At 40.1% G+C, this 25,502-nt stretch overlaps 1 protein-coding gene across 1 annotated transcript in view; it reads left to right on the plus strand.

The window, feature by feature from the left end:
- Positions 1 to 25,502, plus strand: part of Pkp2 (plakophilin 2) — a 61,001-nt gene that overhangs the window by 32,008 nt on the left and 3,491 nt on the right. Inside the window, exons 6-11 of the mRNA XM_036197690.1 lie at positions 1,618 to 1,795; positions 14,557 to 14,674; positions 15,927 to 16,091; positions 16,912 to 17,085; positions 23,267 to 23,420; positions 24,966 to 25,155. Coding sequence (XP_036053583.1) covers positions 1,618 to 1,795; positions 14,557 to 14,674; positions 15,927 to 16,091; positions 16,912 to 17,085; positions 23,267 to 23,420; positions 24,966 to 25,155 — 979 coding nt within the window. The remainder of the gene's footprint in view (positions 1 to 1,617; positions 1,796 to 14,556; positions 14,675 to 15,926; positions 16,092 to 16,911; positions 17,086 to 23,266; positions 23,421 to 24,965; positions 25,156 to 25,502) is intronic.

Genomic DNA, 25,502 nt, shown 5'->3' on the forward strand with positions numbered 1-25,502 from the left:
GAAAAGACTTCCTGAAGTCCAGAAATCCTGTTCTCAGCAGACATCAGTCCTCCCGTGACCATATCTAACGGAAGCTGTGTATAGGCTGCATGAAAATCTGGTTGCTGTTTCAAAACTTAATTACTGTACACGACCAAAGCAACTGTTTAAGCCTGAGACAGTAGGCCTGATGTGTTTTAATTGATTGGACCAAATACACATAGTGTTGAATAATTACAGAGCTTTAACTACATAGACCATTAATTCAGTTATTAAAATCCCTGGTGGTACCACCTGTCATAAGTAGATAGCCTAGATGCCTATGTTCTCATTGCAGCGCATTTAAGAAGTAGGAATCACTGACAGGAGGATGGGAAGGAAGGATCACCTTCTCTTTTCCAGCCTCCCTTTGCCCTTTCCTGGATGGCAGTGAGTTGGAGCAACCTACTGGGGAACAAAAGAGCAAGGCAGTGTCACACATGGGCAGAACCATTGTCACCACAGGGAGTTGGCCATAGTTCCTCCACTGAGAAGTATTTGGGTACCAGAGCTACATTTTAAAAAATCCTACGTGTATATGTGATTTTCTCTTTTCAGCACCAAGCTCCAGTTTCTATCTGTAAATGCCCTGAAAACCCTGGTATTTTATTATTTTAATTTTTTTCCTGGTTGGCTATAAAACCTTTCCCTTTAATAATGGCTTCAAGGGGAAAGTGAAAGTTGTACCTGACCATAACATTGTGAAGAGATAAAATGCTCCTTGTCTTTCACTGCCAAACTCTAAAAGAAGTTAAATGAAGCTTAGCACAAATCCCATCTGTGGGCAGCCGTAGGTGAACATGAACTGGGAGTATTGATCAGCCTTCTGCAGTGGAATAGAGAAAAACATTCTGCATGAATGGAACAGAAAACAGCAGGTCGATTTTACAGGTAGTGAGGAGCAGTGGTTAGGAACATTACTTGCCTCCCTTTGTTTCTTGGAAAGAAAAAAATCCTTTAAACTATTGAAATAGTAGTTACAGGACAGCTGTTTCTCACCTGCATGTTGATGACCCCAGAGTATGTTATCAGCTTTGTGGTGGTATCAGAGTATGAGGTCAGCTTTGTGGTAGGGTCTGTAAAGTAAATAGCAATAAAAGCTTATGTATACATTGGTTAGTTTCCTTATTGCTGAGCTAAAACACCAAACAAAAGTAACTTAAGGGAGTTTATTTGGGCTCAGAGCATCAAGATATAGTTCATCGTGATGGGAGTGGAGTCATGGAGCTGCTTCTACACAATGGTGGAAAACACAGAGAAAGGAAGGAGCAAGAGATAAGAGTCCACTAATGACCTGCCCCAGTGACCTACTTCCTCCAGCCAGCCTCCCAAAATGGGAGGTGAGCTTCAAAACATGATCCTATGGGGGATATTTCAAATTCATGCTATTTTATTCACACTCCTGGTTAATTTAAACCTGCATGATTTTGCATATTAAGCAATAGATAACTGTTCTTAGGAATCAGTTTCTGTTAGCATCAACTGAGCTCCAAACAGGTTCACACCTTGCATCCTTTTTTAAGTACCCATTCATAGTTCTGAACCTGGTGGTCTGGCCTTGAGTGTTGAGCACTGTTCTCATTGTAGCTGTTTTTCTAGGTTTGCTCTGGAACTTGTCATCTAGTGACAAACTCAAGCATCTCATGATAACAGAAGCCTTGCTCACCCTGACAGAAAGTGTCATCATCCCCTTCTCAGGGTGGCCTGAAGGAGAATACCCCAAAGCAAATGGCTTGCTGGATTTTGATATATTCTACAATGTCACTGGATGCCTAAGGTAATGCCACCTTGTGCCCCCACCCACCCCTTTAGGTAGAAGATGTAATCAATTAGACACCCAAAGAGAGGTCAAAATGTATTCTATTTTGTATCCTTTTTCTAATTATGTAGTTTAGTTTTGACAGACTCTGCTTGGGTGGTAACTGAGAAAATTTATTATAGAAAGATGTTTCTGTCTAGTTAATCACACTGATAGATACCTGTCTTAGTAAGGGTTACCACTGCTGTGATGAAACACCATGACTAAAAGCAAGTTGGGAGGAAAGGGTTTATTTGGCTCACACTTTCACATCACTGTTCATCATCGAAGGAAGTCAAGACAGGAACTCAAATGGGTCAGGATCCTGGAGGCAGGAGCTGATGTAGAGGCCATGGAGGGTGCTGCTTACTAGCTCACTCAACCTGCTTTCTTATAGAACCCAGGATGATCAGCCCAGGGATGGCACCACCCACAATGGACTGGGGCCTCCCTGCATAAATCACTAATTAGGAAAATGCCCTACAGGCTTGCCGTCAGCCTGATCTTATAGAGGCATTTTCTCAGTTGAGGTTCCCTCCTTTTTGGTGTCCCTAGCTTGTTAAGTTGACATAAAACCAGCCAATACAATATCAAATATCACTTTTATTTAAAACATTATGTTCGCTACTGGGGATTATACAAAGGATACATAACTAAATAATAAATGTACTTAATCTTGGTTTAAATAAAATAGTAAAATAAACCACAGTGAAAAAATAAAGAGTAGTCATAAAGTATTTGGATAGAATGAGTGCACAAATGAAATATGTGGAAAACTGGGGAACAGTCAGTTCTAACAAGAACAAAGGGCTGAGGCTCAGGATGGAGTCTTGCTTAGCATACACAGTCCCTTAGGTTGAAGGAACCTTCAGCCTATGAAGCTTGGAGTAGTAGAAAGTCATCAAATAGAAGCTGGAAACACCATCTAAGGACAGGTTGCAGAGTCATTGGGAGTGATAGAAAGGAGTTAATTTTTCCTTTTTCTGTCAGCAAAATTAGCTGGCGTTCCATGTTAAACCCACTGATCAGAATGGATTAGAGAAGAAAGATATAGTAGTGATAGGAAAGTTACTATGATACTAGACTCGCAGTGGGTGGTGAAATCCAAGTCAGTAAAGGTGACAAGTGTGAGTGCTGAGCTAGCAAGCGATTGTTGACATTTCATTGCAACTGAGGGACATCATGTTGTCGCTACACACCAGCCATAATGAGTGTTTCCATGAAGAAAGTGAAAGCTGCTATACCCTGTACCCCATGTCCTGTAGCTGCCACAGATGATTACTACCATACTTGGTTTGCAAAAGCTGATTATTTTAACATAAAAAAATAAGTAGGTAGCATGCACACTAAATTATAGCTGTTCCTACAGTTTAATGCAAACTACTCCTTTATTTTTATATTTTAATTAGCTTATAAAATAGGCTTCCATATGGAGTCTTCATAAATCTATTTCATTTTGGTTGATTCCCACTCCCTCTTTATCTCCTTGCTTCTCCATAGTTGTGCTCTTCTGTCCAGTATACTCCACTTCTTTGCTCTATTGTCTTCCCTCAGCTCACTCCACTTACCTGGACCAGTAGGTCCTTCTTCATTGAGAGCATCATGAGGGGGAAGTGCCAGAGGATGAGGAGGATAAAAGATAGACAATGGAGAAGACAAAAGCTGGGGTCAGGAGGTTTTGCACAAGCACCGACTTATGTCCAGCATGTTTCTGGTTTTAAACAGGGAACTATGTTCCCTCTCTATATACATCAGGCTTCAGGAAAAGCCTTGGATCAGTCCAGCCCTCAACAATTCCCCTCTTTGTTTTTTTAAGGACATGCATTTACTCATGTCTGAATGTCCATGAGACTCCTATATCCCCTAAACCAATAAATGCCTTCTAGTATCATCAAAAGGATCATCAACATAAGTATTCCAGTCATAATACTGAATCAAGGTTGAAGGATATAAAGGGTTAAATCCCCATAACTGTACTACAGATCTTTGGTCAGTTTAGAGGGGGACTCTACACAATTATAGAACAATTGATACAGGTAGTTTTGAAATGTCTACCACTTTTTGGTATAGAGGGACTCCCAATATATATGCAGGGTTAACACTAACAGTGAGTCCAAATAAAGATGTCTGTGTGACAGTTGTTTATCTTTTCCAACTGTCCCTTAGACAACCACATTGTCCATGGCTGTGGCTGACAGTCAGAAGTTTGATTGAGCCTTTACTCTGGAGACATTGTAATAGGATGTGGCCAATGGGGGGATTTTAGGAAGCTGTCTTCATCCAGAGCAAGTGGGTGTGTCTTAGTTTGGGTTTTATTGCTGTGAATAGACACTGTGATCACTGCGATTCTTATAAAGGAAAACATTTAACTGGGACTGGCTTACAGTTCAGAGGTTTATTAGTCCATTGTTGTTACGGTGGGAAGCATGACAGCGTGCAAGCAGACATGGTGCTAGAGAGGTAGTTGAGAGTTCTACATCCAAATCCAAAGGCAGCAGGAAGAGAGAAAGCCACTAGGCCTGGTTTGAGCTTCTAAGACCTCAAACCCCACTCCCAGTGACACACTTCCTCCAGTAAGACCACAGCTGTTCCAATGGTGCCATACATCCTAATCCTTTCAAATAATGCCATTCTCTATGGGTCGATGGGGCCCATTTCCATTCAGACTACCATAGGACAAGTCAAACAGCACATCATTCAGAGGCACAGAGTTCTTTAGAACCATGGAACGTGCCACCAAAAGGGAATTCCATTTTGAAATTGGGATGCTGGATTGTCATTACCTATTGAAAAATGTCTATCCAGTGGGGTAACCTCAGGTGATTAGAAACTGGAAAAACTCAAGTGAGTAAATTGATAATGTTTGGAAAAATGTAATCCCACCCCTCCCAGACTCCTGAGCCATAAGCCTTATGGGTCATTCCGATGAGAGGAACACATTTATGTAGACCCATAAAAGACAAATAGGAATAGTGTGTGATATCTCAGTGTAGTTAAAGAAAGTAGTGTAGGTTCCACATGAGAATTAACAGAAGATCAGTTACAACAATCTGATATTTACAACTCTGATATAATATTTTAATAGCTAAATATTTTTAAATAAACATTTTAACCAGAATTTTGTAATTGCTTTTCTTAGACCCTACAAACTATGTCATTATATTATCTTTGATCTTCTGTGTACCTCAAATAAGTTTTCCAGACCTTTATAACTTACAGGAGGCTTTGAGTTTTCATTCTGTAAACATATAACCATCTCAATTTTATATTTAAACCTTTATTAATTAAAATATTTTACAGTTTATAGCATTTTTATTATTTAATACCATAAGATAATATAATCATATAGATTGATCTCTCCCATTTTACTACTGAAATACAAATTTGGCTGGATGGCCTGTTTGGAGTAATTATCTCTTTAGTCATGAAGACCCAGTAGAGCCTACCATAGTAGTTTTTTTTTTTTAATTTTTTAAAATTTATTTTACATACCAACCAAAGTTTACCCTCCCTCCTCTCCCACCTCCTTTCTACACCCCCCTCCCATGCATTCCTCAGAAAGGGTAAGGCCTCCCATGGGAATCAATAAAGCATGGCGTATCAATTGAGGCAGGATGAAGCTTCTACTCCCTGCATCAAGGATGAGCGAGGCATCCCACCCTAGGGAATAGGTTCCAAAGAGCTCATGCACCAAGGGCAGATCCTGGGCGCACTCCTAGGGGCCCAACAAACAGACCAAGCTATACAACTGTCACCCACATTCAGGGGGCCTACTTCAGTCCTATGCAGGTTCCCCAACTGTCAGTCCAGAGTCTGGGAGCTCAGGTCAGCTGTCTCTGTGGGTTTCCCTTTCATGATCTTGATTCCCCTTGCTTCTATAATCCCTCCTCCCTCTCTTCAACTGGACTCCCAGAGTTTAGTCCACTGCTTGGCTGTGGATCTCTGTATCTGCTTCCACCAGTTGCTGAATGACAATTCTATGTCATTAGGGTAGTCACCAATCTTAGCAGTTCTTTAATGACAGCAACTTATCTTTTGATTTTTTTTGAAGAACATTATTTATTGTTATTAAGTTTATTCATTTATTTTACATGCTGGCTGAAGTTTCCTTCCCTCCTCTCCTCTCATCCTCTCCCTGCTCCCTCCCCCCAATTTACTCCTCCTCTGTTTCTGCTCAGACAGGAGCAGACTCCCATGGGTGTCAACAAGGCACGGCATATCAAGTTGAGGTCGGACTAAGCTCCTCCCCTTGTATTAAGGCTGGGCAAGGCAACCCAGTATGAGGAACAGGTTCCTGGAAGCCAGCCAAAACATTAGGGACAGGCCCGGCTCCGACAAATAGATCAAGCTACACAATTGTCACACATATGTACAAGGTAGTTCCCATGAAGGCTCCCTAGCTGTTGGTCCAGAGTCTGTGAGCTCCTGTGAGCCCAAGTTAGTTGTTTATATGGGTTCCCTTGTGATGATCTTGACACACACACACACACCCCACCCCCACCCCCGCTCGTACAATCCTTACCAATCTGATTACAGGAGATGGCCAGTTCAGGCTATATATCCACTATTGCTAGGAGTCTTAGCTGGGATCATCTTTGTAGATTCCTGAGAGTTTCCCTTGCACCAGATTTCTACCTGCCCCCAAAATGCATCTCCCCATCAAGATCTCTCTTTCATTGCTCTTCTCCTGTGCCCACCCCTTCCAAGCCTGACGTTCACATTCCCGCCAGCCCCAGTCTACCCAGATCTCTCTTATTTTCCCTTCCCAAGGAAATCCATGCATCCCTTTGCTTTAAGCTGCAGGAAAACGTAATGGAATTCAGCTACTATCACAAGAGCTACTACTTGGAAAAGTCAAGGACTTCTCCAAAGGTCAAGTCATGGCTTAAGAAGTCTAGGTGATATTTTAGCTTTTGTATGTATATTAGCTGGTTCCTACAGTGATTTTCTTGTAATGCTATGTGTGCTTCCTAGAATTCCTAACAGTGTATTTATCTAAAATACCTATCAAGACAGGCAGTGGTGGTGCATGCCTTTAATCCCAGCACTCGGGAGACAGAGGCAGGTGGATCTCTGTGAGTTCGAGGCCAGCCTGGTCTATGGAGTGAGCTCCAGGACAGCTAGGACTGTTTCACAGAGAAACCCTGCCTCAAAAAAATAAAATAAAATAAAATAATAAAATAAAATAATAAAATAAAATATAAAATAAAATAATAAAATAAAATACCTATCAAGCATCCAAGGTCAAAAAAACTACCTGTCTCCTAGGTCAGGCCAATAACTTTATTTCTTGTGTAGTTTAGGGTGAGACCCCCCCCCCTTTCTTATTCAACCTTACTAATAGACCCCCATAGATTGAGCACATAAATTCCCTTCTTGACTAACTGATCATTAGCACTCATTTGGGTTGTAAAAGAAAGGTCACTGCCTAAGGAAAAGTCTTTATGACCTGTAAGAGTTCAAGCCTGGTGACCTTACTCTAGAGGATGCTATAGCTTGGGTTTGTAACTGCACACCTCAGAGGCTTGAGAGAATTTAGAGGTCTAAGGAGACAAAGAAGAAGAAAGGAGTGGAGGACTTGAGGACGGAGAACTGAGAGAATAAGGAGACTAAGAGGAGGAGAGAGGAAAAAAGAGAATGGAAGAACTAGATGGGTAAGAACTGGAGAGGAACAAACTGAGATGGGGAAGAATTAGATTGAAGAGCTAGAAGAGAGAACTAAGGGACAAGATGGAAGATGAGGAAGAGCCAGATGGGGAAGAATGAGATAGCTAAGAACAAGATGAGAAGTACCTAGATGAGGCAGAATTAAGATGAGAAAATTAAGATAGAACTTATCTTTAATTTATATTTAACAGATAAATGTAGAGAGAAATCAGACAAGAAAGGAGCTAGACATAAGAGCAGAATAGAAGCTTGTAGAAAGAGAACTAACTCAGAATAATAAAGTGTATGGACTAAGGAGTTTTGTGTCCATAGATTCATTTTCTATCTTCAAAGATTAAATTATTAGCTGGTTTTAGATTCTTCCTGGACCTTGGGAGGGGACTATTGAGGGGCTAGACCCAATAGTCTCCATTATCCCTTTTTGGACCCTCCTTACCTAGCCTCTCTGAGACTGTAAATTGTAGCATGGTTATCCTTTACAACTAATACCTACTTATGAGTGAGTACGTACCATGTTTGTCTTTCTGGGTCTGGGTTACCTCAGGATGATATTTTTCTAGTTCCATCCATTTGCCTTCAAATTTCCTGAAGTCATTGTTTTTAACAACTGAGTAGTATCCCATTGTATAAATGTACCACCTTTTCTTTATTCTTCAGTTGAGGGGCATCTAGGTTGTTTCCAGGTTCTGGCTATTACAAATAACACTTCTATGAACATAGTTGAACAAGTGTCCTTGTGGTATGATTGAGCATCCTCTGGGTATATGCCCAAGAGTGATATAGCTGGGTCTTGAAGTAAATTGATTCCCAATTTTCTGAGACACTTCCATATTGATTTTCAAAGTGGCTATACAAGTTTGCACTCCCACCAGCAGTGGAGGAGTGATCTCCTTGCTCCATACCCTCTCCAGTATAAGCTGTCATTAGTGGGGGTTTTTGTTTGTTTGTTTGTTTTGTTTGTTTTTTGTTTTGTTTTATTTTGTTTTTTCCGAGACAGGGTTTCTCTGTGTAGCTTTGCGCCTTTCCTGGATCTCACTCTGTAGATCAGGCTGGCCTCGAACTCACAGAGATCCGCCTGGCTCTGCCTCCTGAATGCTGGGATTAAAGGTGTGTGCCACCACCTTTAGTGTTTTTAATCATAGACATTCTGACTGGTATAAGATGGAATCAAATCTCAGGGTCCTTTTGATTTGCATTTCCCTGATGGCTAAGGATATTGAACATTTCTTTAAGTGTTTCTCCACTATTCTTCTGCTCAGAATTCTCTGTTTAGATCTATACCCCATTTTTTAATTAGATTATTTGGTTTTTTGATGCTTAGTTTCTTGAATTTTTTATATATTTTGGAGATCAGTTTTCTGTCAGAAATGAGATTAGTGAAGATCTTTTCCCATTCTTTGGGCTGCCATTTTGTCTTATTGACTGTGTCCTTTGCCTTATTAGTTTCAGGAGGTCCCATTTGATTGTTAATCTCAGTGTCTGTGCTACTGGTGTTATATTCAGGAAGTTGTCTCCTGTGCCAGTGCGTTCAGGGCTCTTTCCCACTTTCTCTTGTATCAGATTTAGTGTATCTGGATTTATGTTAAGGTCTTTGATCCACTTGGACTTGAGTTTTATGCAGGGTGATAGATATGGATCTATTTGCAATCTTCTACATGTTGACATCCAGTTATGCCCAGCACCATTTGTTGAAGATGCTTTCTTTTTTCCACTGTATTTCTATTTTGGTTTCTTTGTCAAAAAACAGGTGTCCATAGGTGTGTAGATTTACTTTTAGCTCTTCAATTTGATTCCATTGGTTCACTTGTCTATTTTTATGTCAATTCCATGCTGTTTTTATCATTATAGCATTGTAGTAGAGTTGGAGATCAGGGATAGTGATACCTCCAGAAGTTCCTTTATTATACAGGATTGTTTTAGCTATCCTGGGATTTTTGTTTTTCCATATGAAGTTGAGTATTGTTCTTTCAAAGTCTGGAAAGAATTGTGTTGGAATTTTGATAGGGATTGTATTGAACCTGTAAGATTGCCAATTTTACTGTGTTAATCCTACCTATCCATGAGCATGGAAATTTTTCCATCTTCTACCTTCTCCAGTTTCTTTGTTCAAAGACTTGAAGTTTTTGTCATACAGGTGTTTCACTTTCTTGATTAGAGTTACCCCAAGATATTTTATGTTATTGTGACTACTGTAATAGGTGTTGTTTCTCTGATTTTTTTTCTCAGCCTGTTTGTCATTTGTATAAAGGAGGGCTACTGATTTTTGTGAGTTAATCTTGTATCCAGCCACTTCGCTGAAGGTGTTTATCAGCTGTAGGAGTTCCCTGATAGAATTTTGGGGTTACTTATGATACTATCATATCATCTGCAAATAGTAAAAGTTTGACTTCTTCCTTTCTAATTTATATCCCCTTGATCTCTTTTTGTTTTCTTATTGCTCTAGCTAGAACTTTGAGTACTATATTGAATAGATACAGAGAGAATGTAGAGCCTTATCTTTTTTCTGATATTGAAATTATTGGAATTGCTTTCAGTTTCTTTCCTTTTCTTTCTATTTTCTAAGGGGTTATAGGTCTATTTAAATTGTTTATCTGATCTTAATTAAGTTTGGTATACGGTACCTATCAAGAAATCTGTCCATTTCTTTTGGGTTTTCCACTATGTGGTGTACAGTTTTTTGAAGTATGACTTAATGATTCTCTGTATTTTCTCATTGTCTGTTGTTATATCCTCCTTTTTGTTTTTGTTAATTTGGATAGTCTCTCTGCCTTTTAGTTAGCTTGGATGAGGATTTGTCTATCTTGTAGATTTTCTCAAACAACCAACTTTGTTTCATTGACTCTTTCTATTGTTCCCTTTGTTTCTATTTTATTTATTTCATCCCTCGGTTTGATTATTTCCTCCCTTCTATTCCTCTTGAGTGTGTTTGTTTCTTTTTGTTCTATAGCTTTCACATGTGCTGTTAAGTCGCTAGTGTGAGATTTCTCCAAAGTCTTTATGCAGGCACATAGTGCTATGAATTTCTTCTTAGCACTGCTTTCATTGCGTTCCATAAGTTTGGGTGTGTTGTGTATTCATTTTCATTGACTTCTAGGAAGTCTTTAATTTTTTTTCTTTCTTCCTTGACCCAGTTCAGAGTTGTTCAGTTTCCATGAGTTTGTAGGCTTCTGTTGTTTGTGTTGTTGTTGAACTTCAACTTTATCCTGTGGTGATCCAATAAAATACAGAGGGTTATTCCAATTTTTTTGTATCTGTTGAGATTTGCTTCTTCATGTGAGAAATTGGGAGACTGAAAAAGACGTGTTTTCAATTTCTGTGAAGCTGGTTATGATTCTTCCCAGGCCGAATCTACCTGGTGTCCACTCTGCACAGAAGAGACAGTGCCGAACTTTCTCATTGCTTCCAAAGACTATGTTCTTTCTCAACAGATGAACAGAGGGTTAAAAAAAAAATTAAGGCTAAAGGAGACAGGAGCTCCTCCTAAGCCCAGGGGAATTCCAAGGTCCGGACTCTCATCTGGCTTTGACAGTGGAAGAGAAAAATGGTAAACTTTGGCTACCTTCATGGTCTGAGACACCCAACAGGAGTGTATAATGAAGGATTAAAATGATCAGCATGCTTCTTAACAGACTGCAGGATTTGTAATGGCCCCAAGCAGACAGAGATAGATGGTGCCAGTTTAAATGACCATTTCTTAAGAGATTTTGTTTTCACTTAATAAACTCATTCATTATCTTTTTAAATTTGTTTATTACTAGGAGGGTTATATGTGTGAAGGTCAGAAGACAAGTTGGCCAGTCAGTTCTCTCCACTGTGTGTGTGTGTACTGAAAGGGAAAAATCAATAGTCATTTTGAGAGACGCTTCCCCCTCCCCTCTTCCAAAGGTATTTGCTGACCAGCAGTTTTAGAAGTGACTAGAAGTTGAACTTATAAAGCTGGGACAATAAATCTATGTATCCTGGACTTGGCAAAACAAGATATGGGGAGTAATGGGCTCAACTGGCCAGAAGTTGACCTCAGAGGAGAGTAGGAATGGAACAATAAATCTGAATGTCTATATCCTGGGTTCAACAAAAACAGGACATAGGGAGTAAAAATTTATGTCTCTGTAGATACCCTGAATCCTGTTAGCAATTAGTAACCTTATACTTACCTCACCCCTAACCCCCTCATCCAATCCCAAGCTGCATGTAAACTTTTCCTATATAAACTCCTTAAAGTGAGTGCTCAGAGCCATTCTCCTCCACCTGCTGTGTTGGATGTTGGATGGCAGAGCAAGCTTGCTTGCTTTGTTATTAAAATCTCTGTGTGCTTGCATCAGATATTGGCTCTGTGGTGGTCTTGCTTGCGGGTCTTGCAACCTGGGCACAACATGTACTAGTTATCAAACTCAGATCTCAGGCTTGGCAGCAAGCTCCTTTACCTCTAAGCCACCTCACTGGCCTTCGTTATCTTGACTTGTAATTAACAAAGTTACAGAGATTTTCACATGCAGCAAAAATTAACGTAAAGGAATTTTTGAGGAATTAAAACCACTGAAGGGATTTTGTTAATGTCCAGTTTTTCACTGTGTCAGTTGAACAGCCATTAACTTGTTAGTGCTGCCTTCTCTGCACTGCCAAGCTGAATTGTGACAGTGCCATTTGGGTGGTTAAAAGCAGCCAAGCATTGTTGGTTTCACAGAGATAGGATGCCATCAACTGCAGTGTGCCTCACTCCCCTCCCTTTCCCTTTAGCTCTTGCTGTAATGCTGGGCACATTTGTTCCTTTGAAAGCAGTGTTTGGGGATACAAAAGTATTTTGAAATCACTTAATGCAATTATATTTTTAAATAAGACCCCAGAAGTTCTCGAACTATTAGTCTTATGGTAACACTGTCTGAAACATTATGAAGAACTCCTGAATGTATTTTTGATATTCTACTTGCCCATAAACAGGCATGACATAGTTTACAATTTTTTCAGTTAAAGTTGGCAAAAGGAATAGGAGGCAGTTCTCAAATTCCAAACCCTAATTTTTTTTAAGTATTCTTTTTATTTTATCTATATGCCTGAGTTTATGTGTACCATGTGCATGCAGGAGCCTACAGAACCCAGAGTGTCTCAGAACCCCTGGAACTGATATGGGTACAGGAAACTGAACCTGGGGGCTCCTAGCTGCTGCAACATCCCTGGAGCCCCGTTTTTTGTTGACAGACGTGTTAGCATTTTTTAAGGGGAAATTTTTTTTGGAGTGGCTAATGATTAAAAGAAAACCTTAATGCAAAGGAATATAGAAACAAAAGTGCCAGAATATATTTTGTATATTATTAAAAGGACCATCCTTAATAATATACTTCCCAGGGGCTCAGAAGAGAATCTATGATTGACAAGAATTATTTTTGGGAAAAGAATCTAAGTACACCAAGTTCTTTATCCATCTACTTTATTCCTCTGGGATAAAAGCCTATCTACACAGCTTCAGTTCTGTTCTCGTGCCTAGCTCATTTATTACCTGATTTCTCTCTATATTTATCTACTGTCCCCTCTAAGTTCTATCTTAATTCTCTTATCTTAGTTCTGCCTCATCTAGGTCCTTCTCTTGTTCTTACCCAGCTAGTACTTCCCCATCTAGCTCTTCCTCATCTCCCATCTTGTCCACATGTTCTCTCTGACCAAAATCCTCCTTATCCCTCTCAGTTCTCCGTCCTCAAGTCCTCCACTCCTCTCTTCCTCTCCATCTCCTTATACCTCTAAGTCCTCCCAAGTCTCTGAGGTGTTCAGTTATAAACCCAAGCAATAGCATCCTCTGCCAGAGCAAGGTCACCAGACATGAATTCTTATGGGGTCATAAAGGCAGGTAAGAATTTTCCATAGGCAGTGACTACCAGGCTTTCTTTTACAACCCAAAATGGGAGTGGTAAAAGAGGAGGTCAGCTGAGGGCTAGTGACCTGTTAGTATATCAAAAGGGGGTCTATGTGCTCAGTCTACATTCCTAGAAGTGGTTAGGTAAGAAGTTAGGGGATTATTGGTAAGGTTGTATACGAAAGGAGGGTCTCACTCTAAATTGCACAAGAAAAAAGCTATCTTAGCCTGACCTAGGAGACAGGTGTTGTTTGCTTTGGCCTTGGATGCTTGAGATAAATATACTGTTAGGACTTCTTGGAAGCACACAGGAAAATCATTTTAGGACCCAGCTAATATATATACAAAAGCTAAAATATCAGCAAGACTTACACCTTTGGAGAAGTCCTTGACTTTTCCAAGTAGTAGCTTTTGTGATAGTAGCTGAATTCCATTACGTTTTCCTGTGGTTAGCAGCAAATATAGATATGACCTGAATCTGCAGTGTGGTCACCAAATACTTCACTTTACCATATTTGATGAGCTGCATTTCTCTAAAGAAGCAGCCTCTGCTTGTGCTCACGACTTAGCAAAATTAGAAGGCTAAGCACAAAGATGTTTATAGGTCAGGCATCACAGACCTTGGAAAGTGTGTGAAGGAGAGGACCATCATGTTTAAGAGTCAGTTTTTAATATTTGTCAATAACAGTTTGTATAAAAACCTTTAAGCAACGGAGTCCAACACACTTTTACAGATGAGGAAAATGAGACCCAGGACAACTTCAAGTTACTTAGAGTTAAGACATGGAGCAAATTGGGTCTTGGACGCACAGCATATTGCTTATACAGTGTGCTGTATTCCTTTAGTTACAAACATTTGCCTCATATCCGCCTCTCAAAAATATGGGCAAGATTTACTAAATCGTATTTGGGACCTGATAACACGGAATGCAGCAGGTAGAAAACTTACTGATGTGATTGTGTGCTTATGGTTTCAGGTTTGACATTAGGCAGCTGATGATTTACTGATGACAAGCTCTCAAATTTTTGCTTGTTTGCCAGTTTCCAAACAGCTACAAGAAGCCTTAAACAAAGCTTTGAAACCCAGGCCTATTGGGTTCATAGCACAGGCCTTTGGGGCGCATAGCACATGACTTACACAGGCCTTTGCGGTTCATAGCACACATCTCACACAGGACTATGTGGGAGAGATAAAATACATCTTACAGTTTCTTGTTGTTCTTGAAAGAAACATGAGCTCAGCTGGCCCTGATGGGAGGAAGACAATGAGAAGATGCGACGGGCTCATTGACTCATTGGTCCATTATGTCAGAGGAACTATTGCAGACTACCAGCCAGATGATAAGGTAACAATGATCAAACATCTTCACACCAGATTACCCACTATGACTTACTAAGATGCTTCAAACTTAAAATAAACTTGATGTAGTTTTGTGCCTTGACTTACTTTCCAAGCCCAAGGTTTTCATTACATGCTTAAAATTTCTGTCTCGCCTTAGGCTCAGAGTTTTTCCAGACCCAAATTTCCAACACACTTTTTAACAACTCAGTGTGGATGCTCATCAGGAACACATGTTCAACAATAAGTGCTTAAATTCCTTTCTTCCGCTGGGCAGTGGTGGTGCACGCCTTTAATCCCAGCACTGAGGAGGCAGAGGCAGGCAGATCTCTGTGAGTTCAAGGCCAGCCTGGGCTACAGAGTGAGTTCCAGGAAAGGCACAAAGCTACACAGAGAAACCCTGTCTTGAAAAACAAACAAACAATTCCATTCTTCCATCCCCCCCAATCTTGTGCATCTTCTTTCTAATCTTTCTAATAATCAGCATATCAGTGGCTAGAGATTATAGGTTGGTTAAATTGGCCTGACATGTATAACACCTTAATTAGACAAAATGAATGGACAGATGGGTTCTCACCATCTACCAAAAGAAGACTGAAATATGAATGACTTTGGGCTCTTCTTCTTCCCTCACACCCTGTATGTACAAGCAGTACACCATATGCTGCTTCTCCAGTGCTGTATCTGCCCCTTCTTTTGTGTGTCCTTTACACTGGTTATCATAGTAGCCTCCTCATTGATCGCAGTGTCCCATCCTATTCTCCATATTAGTGTGGCTACTAATTTATGTATAGGAAGTTTGAAGTTGTTCTGGACATACGTTTTTTAGAAATACTCTAAGAACATTTGTCCCCTGTGCAAGAGGCCCTGGGTTCAGTCTCCAGATATGTTAAAAAGCACTGGGGGAGGTTACCCATTATTTTGAGAAACTTGGATTCTGTGTTTTAGCATAGTACTCATAACCATTTGTTCATGGTCTAACATTAGCCATTCCAGCCATCCTCAGTAACTCCTGCATACCTTATTGTCCAAGCATACTAAATTGCATGCAGTAAGCCTTTTAAGAGCTGAAGCCAAGGGTTGGGGATTTAGCTCAGTGGTAGAGCGCTTGCCTAGCAAGCACAAGGCCCTGGGTTCGATCCTCAGCTCCAAAAAAAAAAAAAAAAAAAAAAAAAGAGCTGAAGCCTAAATAACCTGTGATAAGACATGTGAAAGGAATGTCAATATGAATATGAACAGTATTCATGTTCTCTCCACAGGCCACAGAGAACTGTGTGTGCATTCTTCATAACCTCTCCTACCAGCTGGAGGCAGAGCTCCCAGAGAAGTATTCCCAGAGTATCTACATGCAAAACAGGAATATCCAGACTAACAGTAACAAAAGTGTTGGGTGTTTTGGCAGTCGAAGTAGGAAAGTAAAAGAGGTATGTCAGGAGATCTTTGAGAGACAGATGGGGTGAAGGGAGAATGGAGGTCAGGAGACTTTTACTCCTGAGTATATGTCACCTACTATTTCTAATTTAGTTCTCACATCAATCCTCCCAGGAGGCTCCAGCAGCAAGGAGACAGGTACAGAAAAGCTCCTTGGTTTTCCTACATCAACTCAGTGACTGGGTGAAGAGGATAAAATTCAGTCCCCACTAATCTGGCTCCAGATTTGTGCAGTTGTGATTAAACCATGCTGCCCTGTGTCCTTTGTGAGCCATGATACAATCATTGTTTAAGCATTACCAGAAGCCCTGATGTTTCATTTTGTATCCTAAAAATAAACTATGAACACATTCAAAGCAAATTTCCCAGAAAAGATAACATATCTCTTTCAGAACATAAAGTGAAAAGAACGTGAACTACTGTATTCTTAGGGTTATGGAATTCTTGCATTTGGAAAATGGCTGGTAAATTTAGGCTCTTGATACCATCTGAAACAATTCTATAAGCCTTTGAGGGAACAGACCTGTTTCCTTATCATCAAAGTGATAGCGACCATTTAGAATCTAAGTTAAAATGCAGCTGGATATCGTTTTAGAAGGACCTGTATTTAATCCCTTGACTGTGAAGTGTAAAGTTGGGGAGTATGAGAGTTTCTTAGAAAGAAGTAATTATTGTGAGCTAAAAGTTAAGTAATTGAAAATCATATATACTGGTTTTCTGATTTGCTAGTCTTTCTAGACAATATTTCTGGTCTGTTGGTATGGGTGCAGAGTTGCAGACATCATTTGAAGTACATTTACTCTGTGTGCTTAGCAATACCAAGACATACCAATGCCAGAGGAGAAGAGTAGCCCCCGGGGCATGGAGTGGCTGTGGCATTCCATTGTGATAAGGATGTATTTGTCCTTAATTGCCAAGAGTGCCCGAAACTATACCCAAGAGGCGTCATTAGGAGCTCTCCAGAATCTCACAGCAGGAGGTGGCCCGGTAAGTCTTGTGCCAGCTTTTCTACTTCTTAAGATTTCCTTCTTCCAGCCAAGACAGTTCTCAGAAACCACTAGGGTTTCAGCCTTCCACTACCTTGAGCCTCTGTTTCTGTAAAACTGCATCAGACTACAATTACAAAAACAACACATTGGCTTTTATATTGCCTAGTTCTGCTTCCATTACAGTCCTCAGAATCCCGCCAAAAGCTAGTCAAAAAAAATACAGAGGGAAAGGAAGGAATTTCTCATATCGTGGAACTCAAATGTTTGGGGTGGGTCTGTCTTCTTTCAAGATTAGTCCTGAATGCCTCACTCTATCTCTGGATTCTGTTTCCTGGGTGCCTGTATGGTAAGAGGATAGCTAGGAATAACCACAGACTTACATCTTAACAACCTGGTGTCCTCACAAATAGTGCTATTAAGAACTCAGCAAAGGTGTCACACTGGCCCAATTTGTATCTCAGCTGGGCTCTGGGAGGAGACTATGATGTTAGTTGGCCTGGTCTGGGTAAAATACCCAGTACTTTGACTGGCAGGGGTCACTTGCCTCTTGCACTACCTATGAAGGAATGCTCCCTCACAGAAAGTCAATGTTCACACCAAAAGAAGTAGTGCATTCTTTGTAGGTAAAAATGATGTCTACAGTAGCTTGGGATTTGAAAGGGCATCTGCACATCTGTGTCTTGGGAACCCATCCACAGGGCAGAGCTCATTCTCTTTCCAATGACTTACTTTTTATCATCAAAGTCAAAGCATATGGCAGAAGGTTTTTGCCTGTGCCATATATTGTGTTCCTGTTATGTGTTTCTTTTTTTAAAAGCTTTATTTATTTATTATGTATACAGAAGAGGGTGCCAGATCTCATTACAGATGGTTGAGACACCACGTGGTTGCTGGGAATTGAACTCAGGACCTCTGGAAGGGCAGTCGGTGCCTTAACCTCTGAGCCATCTCTCCAGCTCCTGTTATGTGTTTCTATATTGTATTTTAAATCATTATTACAACTAAGCTTATGGTTACCTTGATCATGAGATAATAGTTCATTACATAGCCAGTCTTCAGTTATATATCCCCATAGATTAAAACACTCATCAAGGGAACAGAAACATTTGAGAAAATGTATTCATTCCCAATATAGATGTCTTAACATAGAAGCTTGTTTGTTTTAAATAAAACTGTGAAATGATAAAGCCACCTTACCATCAAACTACAGTTAAGAATATAAACCATCATTTATTTGATTTGTCATAAGCATGCTTGTGGACAAAGAGAAGGAAGAACTCCATTGTTTCCAGAAACTCAGGGTCTAACAAGAGAAATAAGGACTAAAGTAATTTTAGTGGTAAAGAAGGGGAAGCCATGTGAGGAAGGACAGCATATGCCACACTAAGGTGTCTGAACATCATTCTGAAGGCAGCAGATAACCATTAGCAGGTTAAATCAGATAGAATTTTTAAAGAAGCTTTAGTTCAGATCTGCCATTGGTGTTTAAAATCATCAAGTTTTTGTTGTTGTTGTTGTTGTTTTCATGTGTTTTGTCTACATGTATGTCTGTGTGAGGGTGTCAGATCCCCTGGAACTGGAGTTAGAGACAGTTGTGAGCTGCCATGTGGGTGCTAGGATTGAACCTGGGTCCTCTGGAAGAGAAGTCAGAGCTATATCTCTCCAGACCCTTGGTTACAAAGCTCTCTCTGTCTCTGTCTCTCTGTCTCTCTGTCTGTCTCTCTGTGTCTCTCTGTCTGTCTCTGTCTCTCTGTCTCTCTCCCTCTCCCTCTCCCTCTCCCTCCCTCTCCCTCTCGCGCTCTCCTCTCTCTCTCTCTCTCTCTCTCTCTCTCTCTCTCTCTCTCTCTCTCTCTCTCTCTCTCTCTCTCGGACAAGGTCTTTTACATTGCTCTGGCTGTCTTGAAACTCACTAAGTAGACCAGGCTGGCCTTGAACTCACAGAGATTCACCTGCATCTGCCTCCCAGGTGCTGGGATTAAAGGTGTGTGTCAACACCGCTTGGCCCAAAATCATCAAATTTATTAGCACCATTGAGGTCATGGGAGAGGTTGGATGAATGAGATTTCAGAGATGCTAATCTGAAAATGTACTATTTATTCTAGCAATGTAACAGATCTAAAAATTAGACAAGCCGAAAGCTAAATGAACCCAACATCAGTTTCTCAATTTCTCAAAACATCAGTACTTCTAGCATAACCTAATAGAAGGTAAGCGCAACCATGTAAATCAAGCCCTCTTTATTACAGTTACACTCAGACTCTATTTCATAATCTTAAAGCCTCAGAATATTTCGAAACTCCATTCTCTATTTCAGATGGAATCTACGGATCTACATTCTTTATCAAAACTGGATTCCACGGCCTCCATGGGTCTACATTTCTTAGAGTGTGCCTCCTTCGATAACTAAAATTCCACTTTCAGTCCAAACACCATTTTGGATTTGAAGCAGCAGCCTGATACTGACATTTTGTAGATGTAGTCTGACTTTTCCTATACGTATCTATCTATTGATGAGGATCCTACTTTCTTAGTATAATTAGTACAACTGACTTCCAATCAGTTAGATCTAGAAACTAACTAGAAGAAAGTAATAAACATACTTATAGTACTTTTCATCACTATCACCCTATCACTTCTCCTGATCTCCATTGCCATCTGACTTCCCCAACTTAATATTTATACCGAAAAAGCAAACCCATACGAATGTGGCTTTGATCCTATGTGTTTAGCCTGTCTTCCCTTTTCTATAAATTTTTTTTCTTGTAGCAATTACATTCTTTCTATTCGACTTAGAGATTGCACTCCTACTGCCTGCCCCGAGCTGTTCAAACACCCAGTCTTAAAACTATGACACGCACCACTTTTATCCTCATATCTATCTGAGCCTCGCCTACAGATGACTACAAAAAAGCCAGAATAGACCAAATAACATTGGTAATTAGTTTAACTAAAACTAATGATTTCGACTCATTAGATTATGGTACTAATCATAATTACCAAAATGCCATCTGTGGCTCTCAACATCACATTTGCCTTTACTTTCTCCCTTCTAGGAACACAGATCTCGCCTCAAATCAACCCTCCTATGTCTTGAAGGCATAATACTTTCATTATTCATCACAGCTCAATAATAATATTCCCAACCCCCATCATAATTTTAGTCTTTGAGGCATTCGAAGTAGCTATAAGACTAGCCCTTCTAGTTAAAGTATCTAGCACATACAACACAGATTACATACAAAATCTCAACCTACTACAATGCTAAAAATTATTTTTCCCTCACTTACACTTCTTCCCTTGATCTGACTGTCAAGTATAAAAGTATATGAATTAACATAAACTCCCACAGCTTCCTGATTAATTAATTACTCTAACTGTACTATGACAAAACAGCATAAACAGCCTAAACTTCTTAACTATTTTCTTGGAATGACAACATTGTTAAGGGTAGATGGATGGCATTTGTGTGATAGCTCAGGCAACTTTAGGTTTAGTGCAGATGCTAACAGGAGACAGTTGGTGATGTGAGGTTTAGGGATCAAAGGGTGGGATAAAGGGATTAATCGTGGAGATAAATGGGCAGAGAACAAGAACAAAAAGCTATTCAGAGCTCTACGCCACATAGGATGATGTTTTTCTGGTTCTGTGTGACAGTGAGACTAAGCAGTTGATGTATGGAAAGAATCGAAGCTAGAAGCCAAGGACGTGTGAAATGGTTAGTTTGCTCAGCTGCATGCACAGGAAGGAGAAGACGGGCTGACAGCCTTCAGATAAAATGTGCATTTCGATGGCATATGGGAAGAGAGAGTGCCCATCCTTCCTCTTGACCCAAGGTCTGAGATTGTACATGATGAACAGCTTCCTCTCTGGGTACCTCTAGGGAAGGAACTTTCTTAGAGGATAACAGGTGGAGGAAGACAAATAGTTATTACATCACAACACTATTTAAGTACTAATAATTCACTTCCTTGAGTCATGGAAACTTTGACACTCTAGTAAAGTGATATACAATTTCCCAAGGAATATTGATTATAAACACAAAAATAGTTTTAGAGATCCTGTGTATTCTACAATCTGTGCTCAGCTTTACATTAAGAATGTCAATTCTAGAAAATAGAATTGAGAAAATGAAGACTACAGATGATGGTAGGAGTCAGTTTAGATGAGACAAAAAAAGATAAACATCCTAAAGAATGGTTAAGGGCCACAAGAATTATTGTCATGGTAGTCTCATATTAACTACAAACGGAAATTTAATATAAAGTTACAGACACAAGCTAAGGCTACAGCACTGAGATCTCTTGATGCTAGAAAGTACCAGGTCAGTATTTAGATCCTGTGTAAGTGGCCTGGGCAGTAGTAGCTTCAGATGTCCAGACTACAGTAATCCATACCAGTGCTAAGAAGGCAGAGGCAGACAAATCTCAGTTAGTGCAAGGGAAGCCTGGTCTGCAGAGCAAGTTCAGTCAAAGTAAGAGTTACATAGTAAGAAAACATAATCCAGCTAACAGTGTGTTGACTTTTTCAAAAGCCTAGTGTCCATCTGATAGCTGTACATAGGAACTCACAGGGAGTGTGACTGCAGGCGTAAGACCTGCCCGTTCAAGCCAGAAGAAAACCCCAAGGTGGGGCTGGAAGGGCACGTGTAGAGTCCCACCTCCAGCTGAAAAGCTGTTGGCATTTGATAGCTGCTGAGGAAAAGAAGGTCAATTTTCTTTAGTGCTATGATCCCTGATGAGCTACCCCAGGGCAGACCCACATCTGATAGTAGTTGGGCAGCACCTATTGGACTTAATGAGTTTCTTTCCTTCTATTTTCTATTTCTTTTTAAAGGAGAATAAGAGATAGTTTATTCTGGAGCCATTAAGAGTGATCATGGCATGGGAACACAGATTCAGGTTACCCCAAATTCCATGTACCAGTGCGGAAGCAATTTCATGAAGTTTTTATAGTTTTACAGAACAAAGAAAGTCATAAACCAAGGCAACTTTAAAATACATTGCTGGGTACACCAGAGAAGCAGTATACCAAGATGAGGTTTTAAAAGAAGAAAACTCAAAGCTGGGTGGGTAGGGGAGAGGTGAGGGTGGACCAGAAAAGAATTAGGAAAGAAAGATAAATATAACCAAAATACATTATATGAAATCCCCAAAGAGTTAATAAAAATGCTTCTAAAATACCAATTGTCCTTTTTATGATGCGTTGGGTTTATAGTTTAGAAATAAATAAGTTTGTTAAAATATGTTAGTTACCAAAACTAATGAATGAAGCCAAGTGGTAACAAAGGAAACTTTGTTTTTTCACTTCAGTGGGCAATCTAGGAAAACAAAGATTCTGGGTCAGTGTAGCATTAGCAGTGGCTATCAGCTACCTGGCCAAGTTTGGCCAAACCCACAAAGATGAGCTTATATTAGAAGAATAGTTCAAGAAGACAGAAAAATGCCGTCCTGTTAAGTTTGTATTACTCAAACCTTGATTTCAGAAGTTCAGTGCAGGAGGATTGGGAGGTGTTCAGTGGCCACGCATACTGACTTGCAAGCACAAGCACCTCAATTTGACTACCCTGCACCCACATAAAGCCAGAATGGGCACTTTGGGTAATGAAGACATGTGGATCCCATGAGCTTGCTGGCCGGCCTAGCTGCAACACCAAAATTCAGGTTCACTGAAACCCTGGCTCAAGGGAATAAAGTGGAGGATGATAGAAAACACATGCTGGCCTCCTCCGTCTTCCACAAGCATGTACAGGGTGGGCACACACACAAATTAAAATTTTAAATGTAGTACCAAGTAAAGTCAGACCTATTTACTTATAAACACAGATGCAAAAAGTAACAAGTAACCTTTTGTTTTGTTTTGTTTTTGTTTTTGTTTTTATTTTTGTTTTTGTTTTTCGAGACAGGGTTTCTCTGTGTATCCCTGGCTGTCCTAGAACTCACTCTGTAGACCAGGCTGTCTCCCGAGTGCCAGTATTAAAGGCCTGTGCCACCACTACCCAGCTGGAAAAATATTTTTATTCAGTAATTATGTTGAAAATCTAGAAGAATTTAAAGAAAATATATGTAAAATGCCTTCGTTAGCATTCCAGCTTTTATTGTCTCTCAGCCTCTGCACTCTACAGAGAATGTATTTCTCTGATAGCAAATGTGGTAGCATTTACAGGATGTGTCTCAAAACAGATGCCCACATCAGTAGCTCGAATGGTTGTCCAGAAGGAAAATGGTCTTCAGCACACCCGGAAAATGTTGCACGTGGGTGATCCCAGTGTGAAAAAGACTGCAGTCTCCCTGCTGAGGAATTTGTCACGGAATCTTTCTCTGCAGAATGAAATTGGTGAGTTGAGGGCTTCATGTCATAGGTGCTTACTGAATATACAAGTGCAGGAGAGCCAGTGATAAGCAGGCCTGGCTTTGCTCCAGTGAGGGAGGGTGTGGGGCAAGCTCCCTCCCTCACTGACGTTGGATTGTCCTAACATCCAGCCTTTTGTTCATTTGCTTTGATTACCTGCAGAAAAGAAATCTTGGACCACACTAATAATTAGCGAGACACCTCACCCATTGGCTGTTCCATTCAGTGGGTCTGTCTCATCTATATGTTTGTCCAGCAACATAATTGCAATTGCATAATTGTGTAATTGCAATTTTAAAATTGCAAATTTGTTTTATATTCAATATGTAATTTAAGCAATATGACTAATCTTGATTCTGAGTTTTAATACAACCAGAAACAAGTAAAAATCCATTTCAATATATGTCATGTTTTTAATGAGATTTCTAGCCAGATAAGTTTTCATTTATTTCATTATTCATCTATGTATGCATGTATCTATCTATCTATTGAGATAGATAGATAGATAGATAGATAGATAGATAGATAGATAGATAGAGAGAATGAATATATTGTGGATATGGGTTTAGATGGATGCCTTCCCATAGTACATTGTAGAATGCATTTTATTGATAAATGTACTTTGCTAAGACAACTGAATACAATAACAACTCCTTTAATTGCTGCTCTTTCTCAGCCTTGACAGTACGTGTCTCCCTAACCTAGGTCTTTAAAAGAGACCTGCTGCTGTGGTGATGAAAAGGATATAGCACAGCTCTCAGGGGATGGCTGGAGCCTTCCTGTCATTTGGTTCAGAATTATCTCCATGTTGTCCACATAAGTTGTGAAAGGAATACTCATGTTCCCAAGGTCTTTTAGTCTGCGGTTTAACCTTCTTATAATAACTTATATCTCTTAAGAGCTTAGTATGTGTGGCCACGATTAATGGGACTCCTGAGCTCACTCAGAACAGCCTGTGGAGGAAGGTATCATTTCCAGTATTATAAGTTAGAGACATTCATCAGAGGAGGGATAGCTTGTACACCCTGCAGTCAGGATAACTCTATCCAAAATATCTTTGTAGAATCTTTTCCCACTTTTCAGGTGATGTCTGTATGCCAGAAATGGAATTTCTGGATTGAAGAATATGAAATTTTTAAATTTTGCTATTTTTCTCTGTGGAAGGGTTTTCAGTACACTGAGAGCGGGCGTTAGGTTTTCAGATTTGATTATACTCAGCATTTTTCCATACATATGTCATCTAATGCCCTGTGACCCCAGCACTTGGGGTGGGAGAGGCAGATCCCATGAGCTCCCTGGCCAGCCAGTGCCCTAGAAACCAAGCTCTGGTTCAGTCAGAGACCCTATCTCAAAGCCATAGGTGGAGAGGGATAAGGAAGACAGACAACACCCTGTTTGACTTTCATGTGCATGTGCAGGAGGCACACACTCTGCATACTCATGTGCATGCAGCACACATGTTCATGTATACACCTGACCTCCCAAAAGAAAAATCTTTCTAACCAAGCGTGTTTTTCTTTCAATTTGTAGCCAAAGAAACTTTACCAGATTTGGTTTCCATAATTCCTGATACAGTCCCAAGTACTGACCTTCTCATTGAAACTACAGCTTCTGCTTGCTATACATTGAACAATTTAATGCAGAATAGTTACCAGAATGCACGAGACCTCCTGAACACTGGAGGCCTGCAGAAAATTATGACCATCAGCATAGGAGAAGGGTGAGTCCTTAGTACCTGTCCATCACTGTTTCCATTTCCTGCCACCATGACTGTGTGATGCTCTAGCAGCAGGTACCTTTCACTGAGTCTACATCTCAGATCTGGGCTGTATCTCCTCTAGTTCTTGGTGGTTGGGCAAGGAAAGAACTGAGTCAAGCAAGCTATACAGCCATCGTTCTCTTTTGGGAGATCAAGTCAGATGCCATCATTTCTCTTCCTTGTGAATTCTGGTATTTACTGATGTAATGAGTTAGCTTCCCAGAGCGATGGTTGCGATTTAATTTCTTAAAATACAGCTGTGTGTTAGTAGGTAATAGAAGGTAATAAAATCTAAAAAGAAACTGACC

This window comes from Onychomys torridus, chromosome 8 (genome assembly GCF_903995425.1).
Source record: "Onychomys torridus chromosome 8, mOncTor1.1, whole genome shotgun sequence".
NCBI lineage: Eukaryota > Metazoa > Chordata > Mammalia > Rodentia > Cricetidae > Onychomys > Onychomys torridus.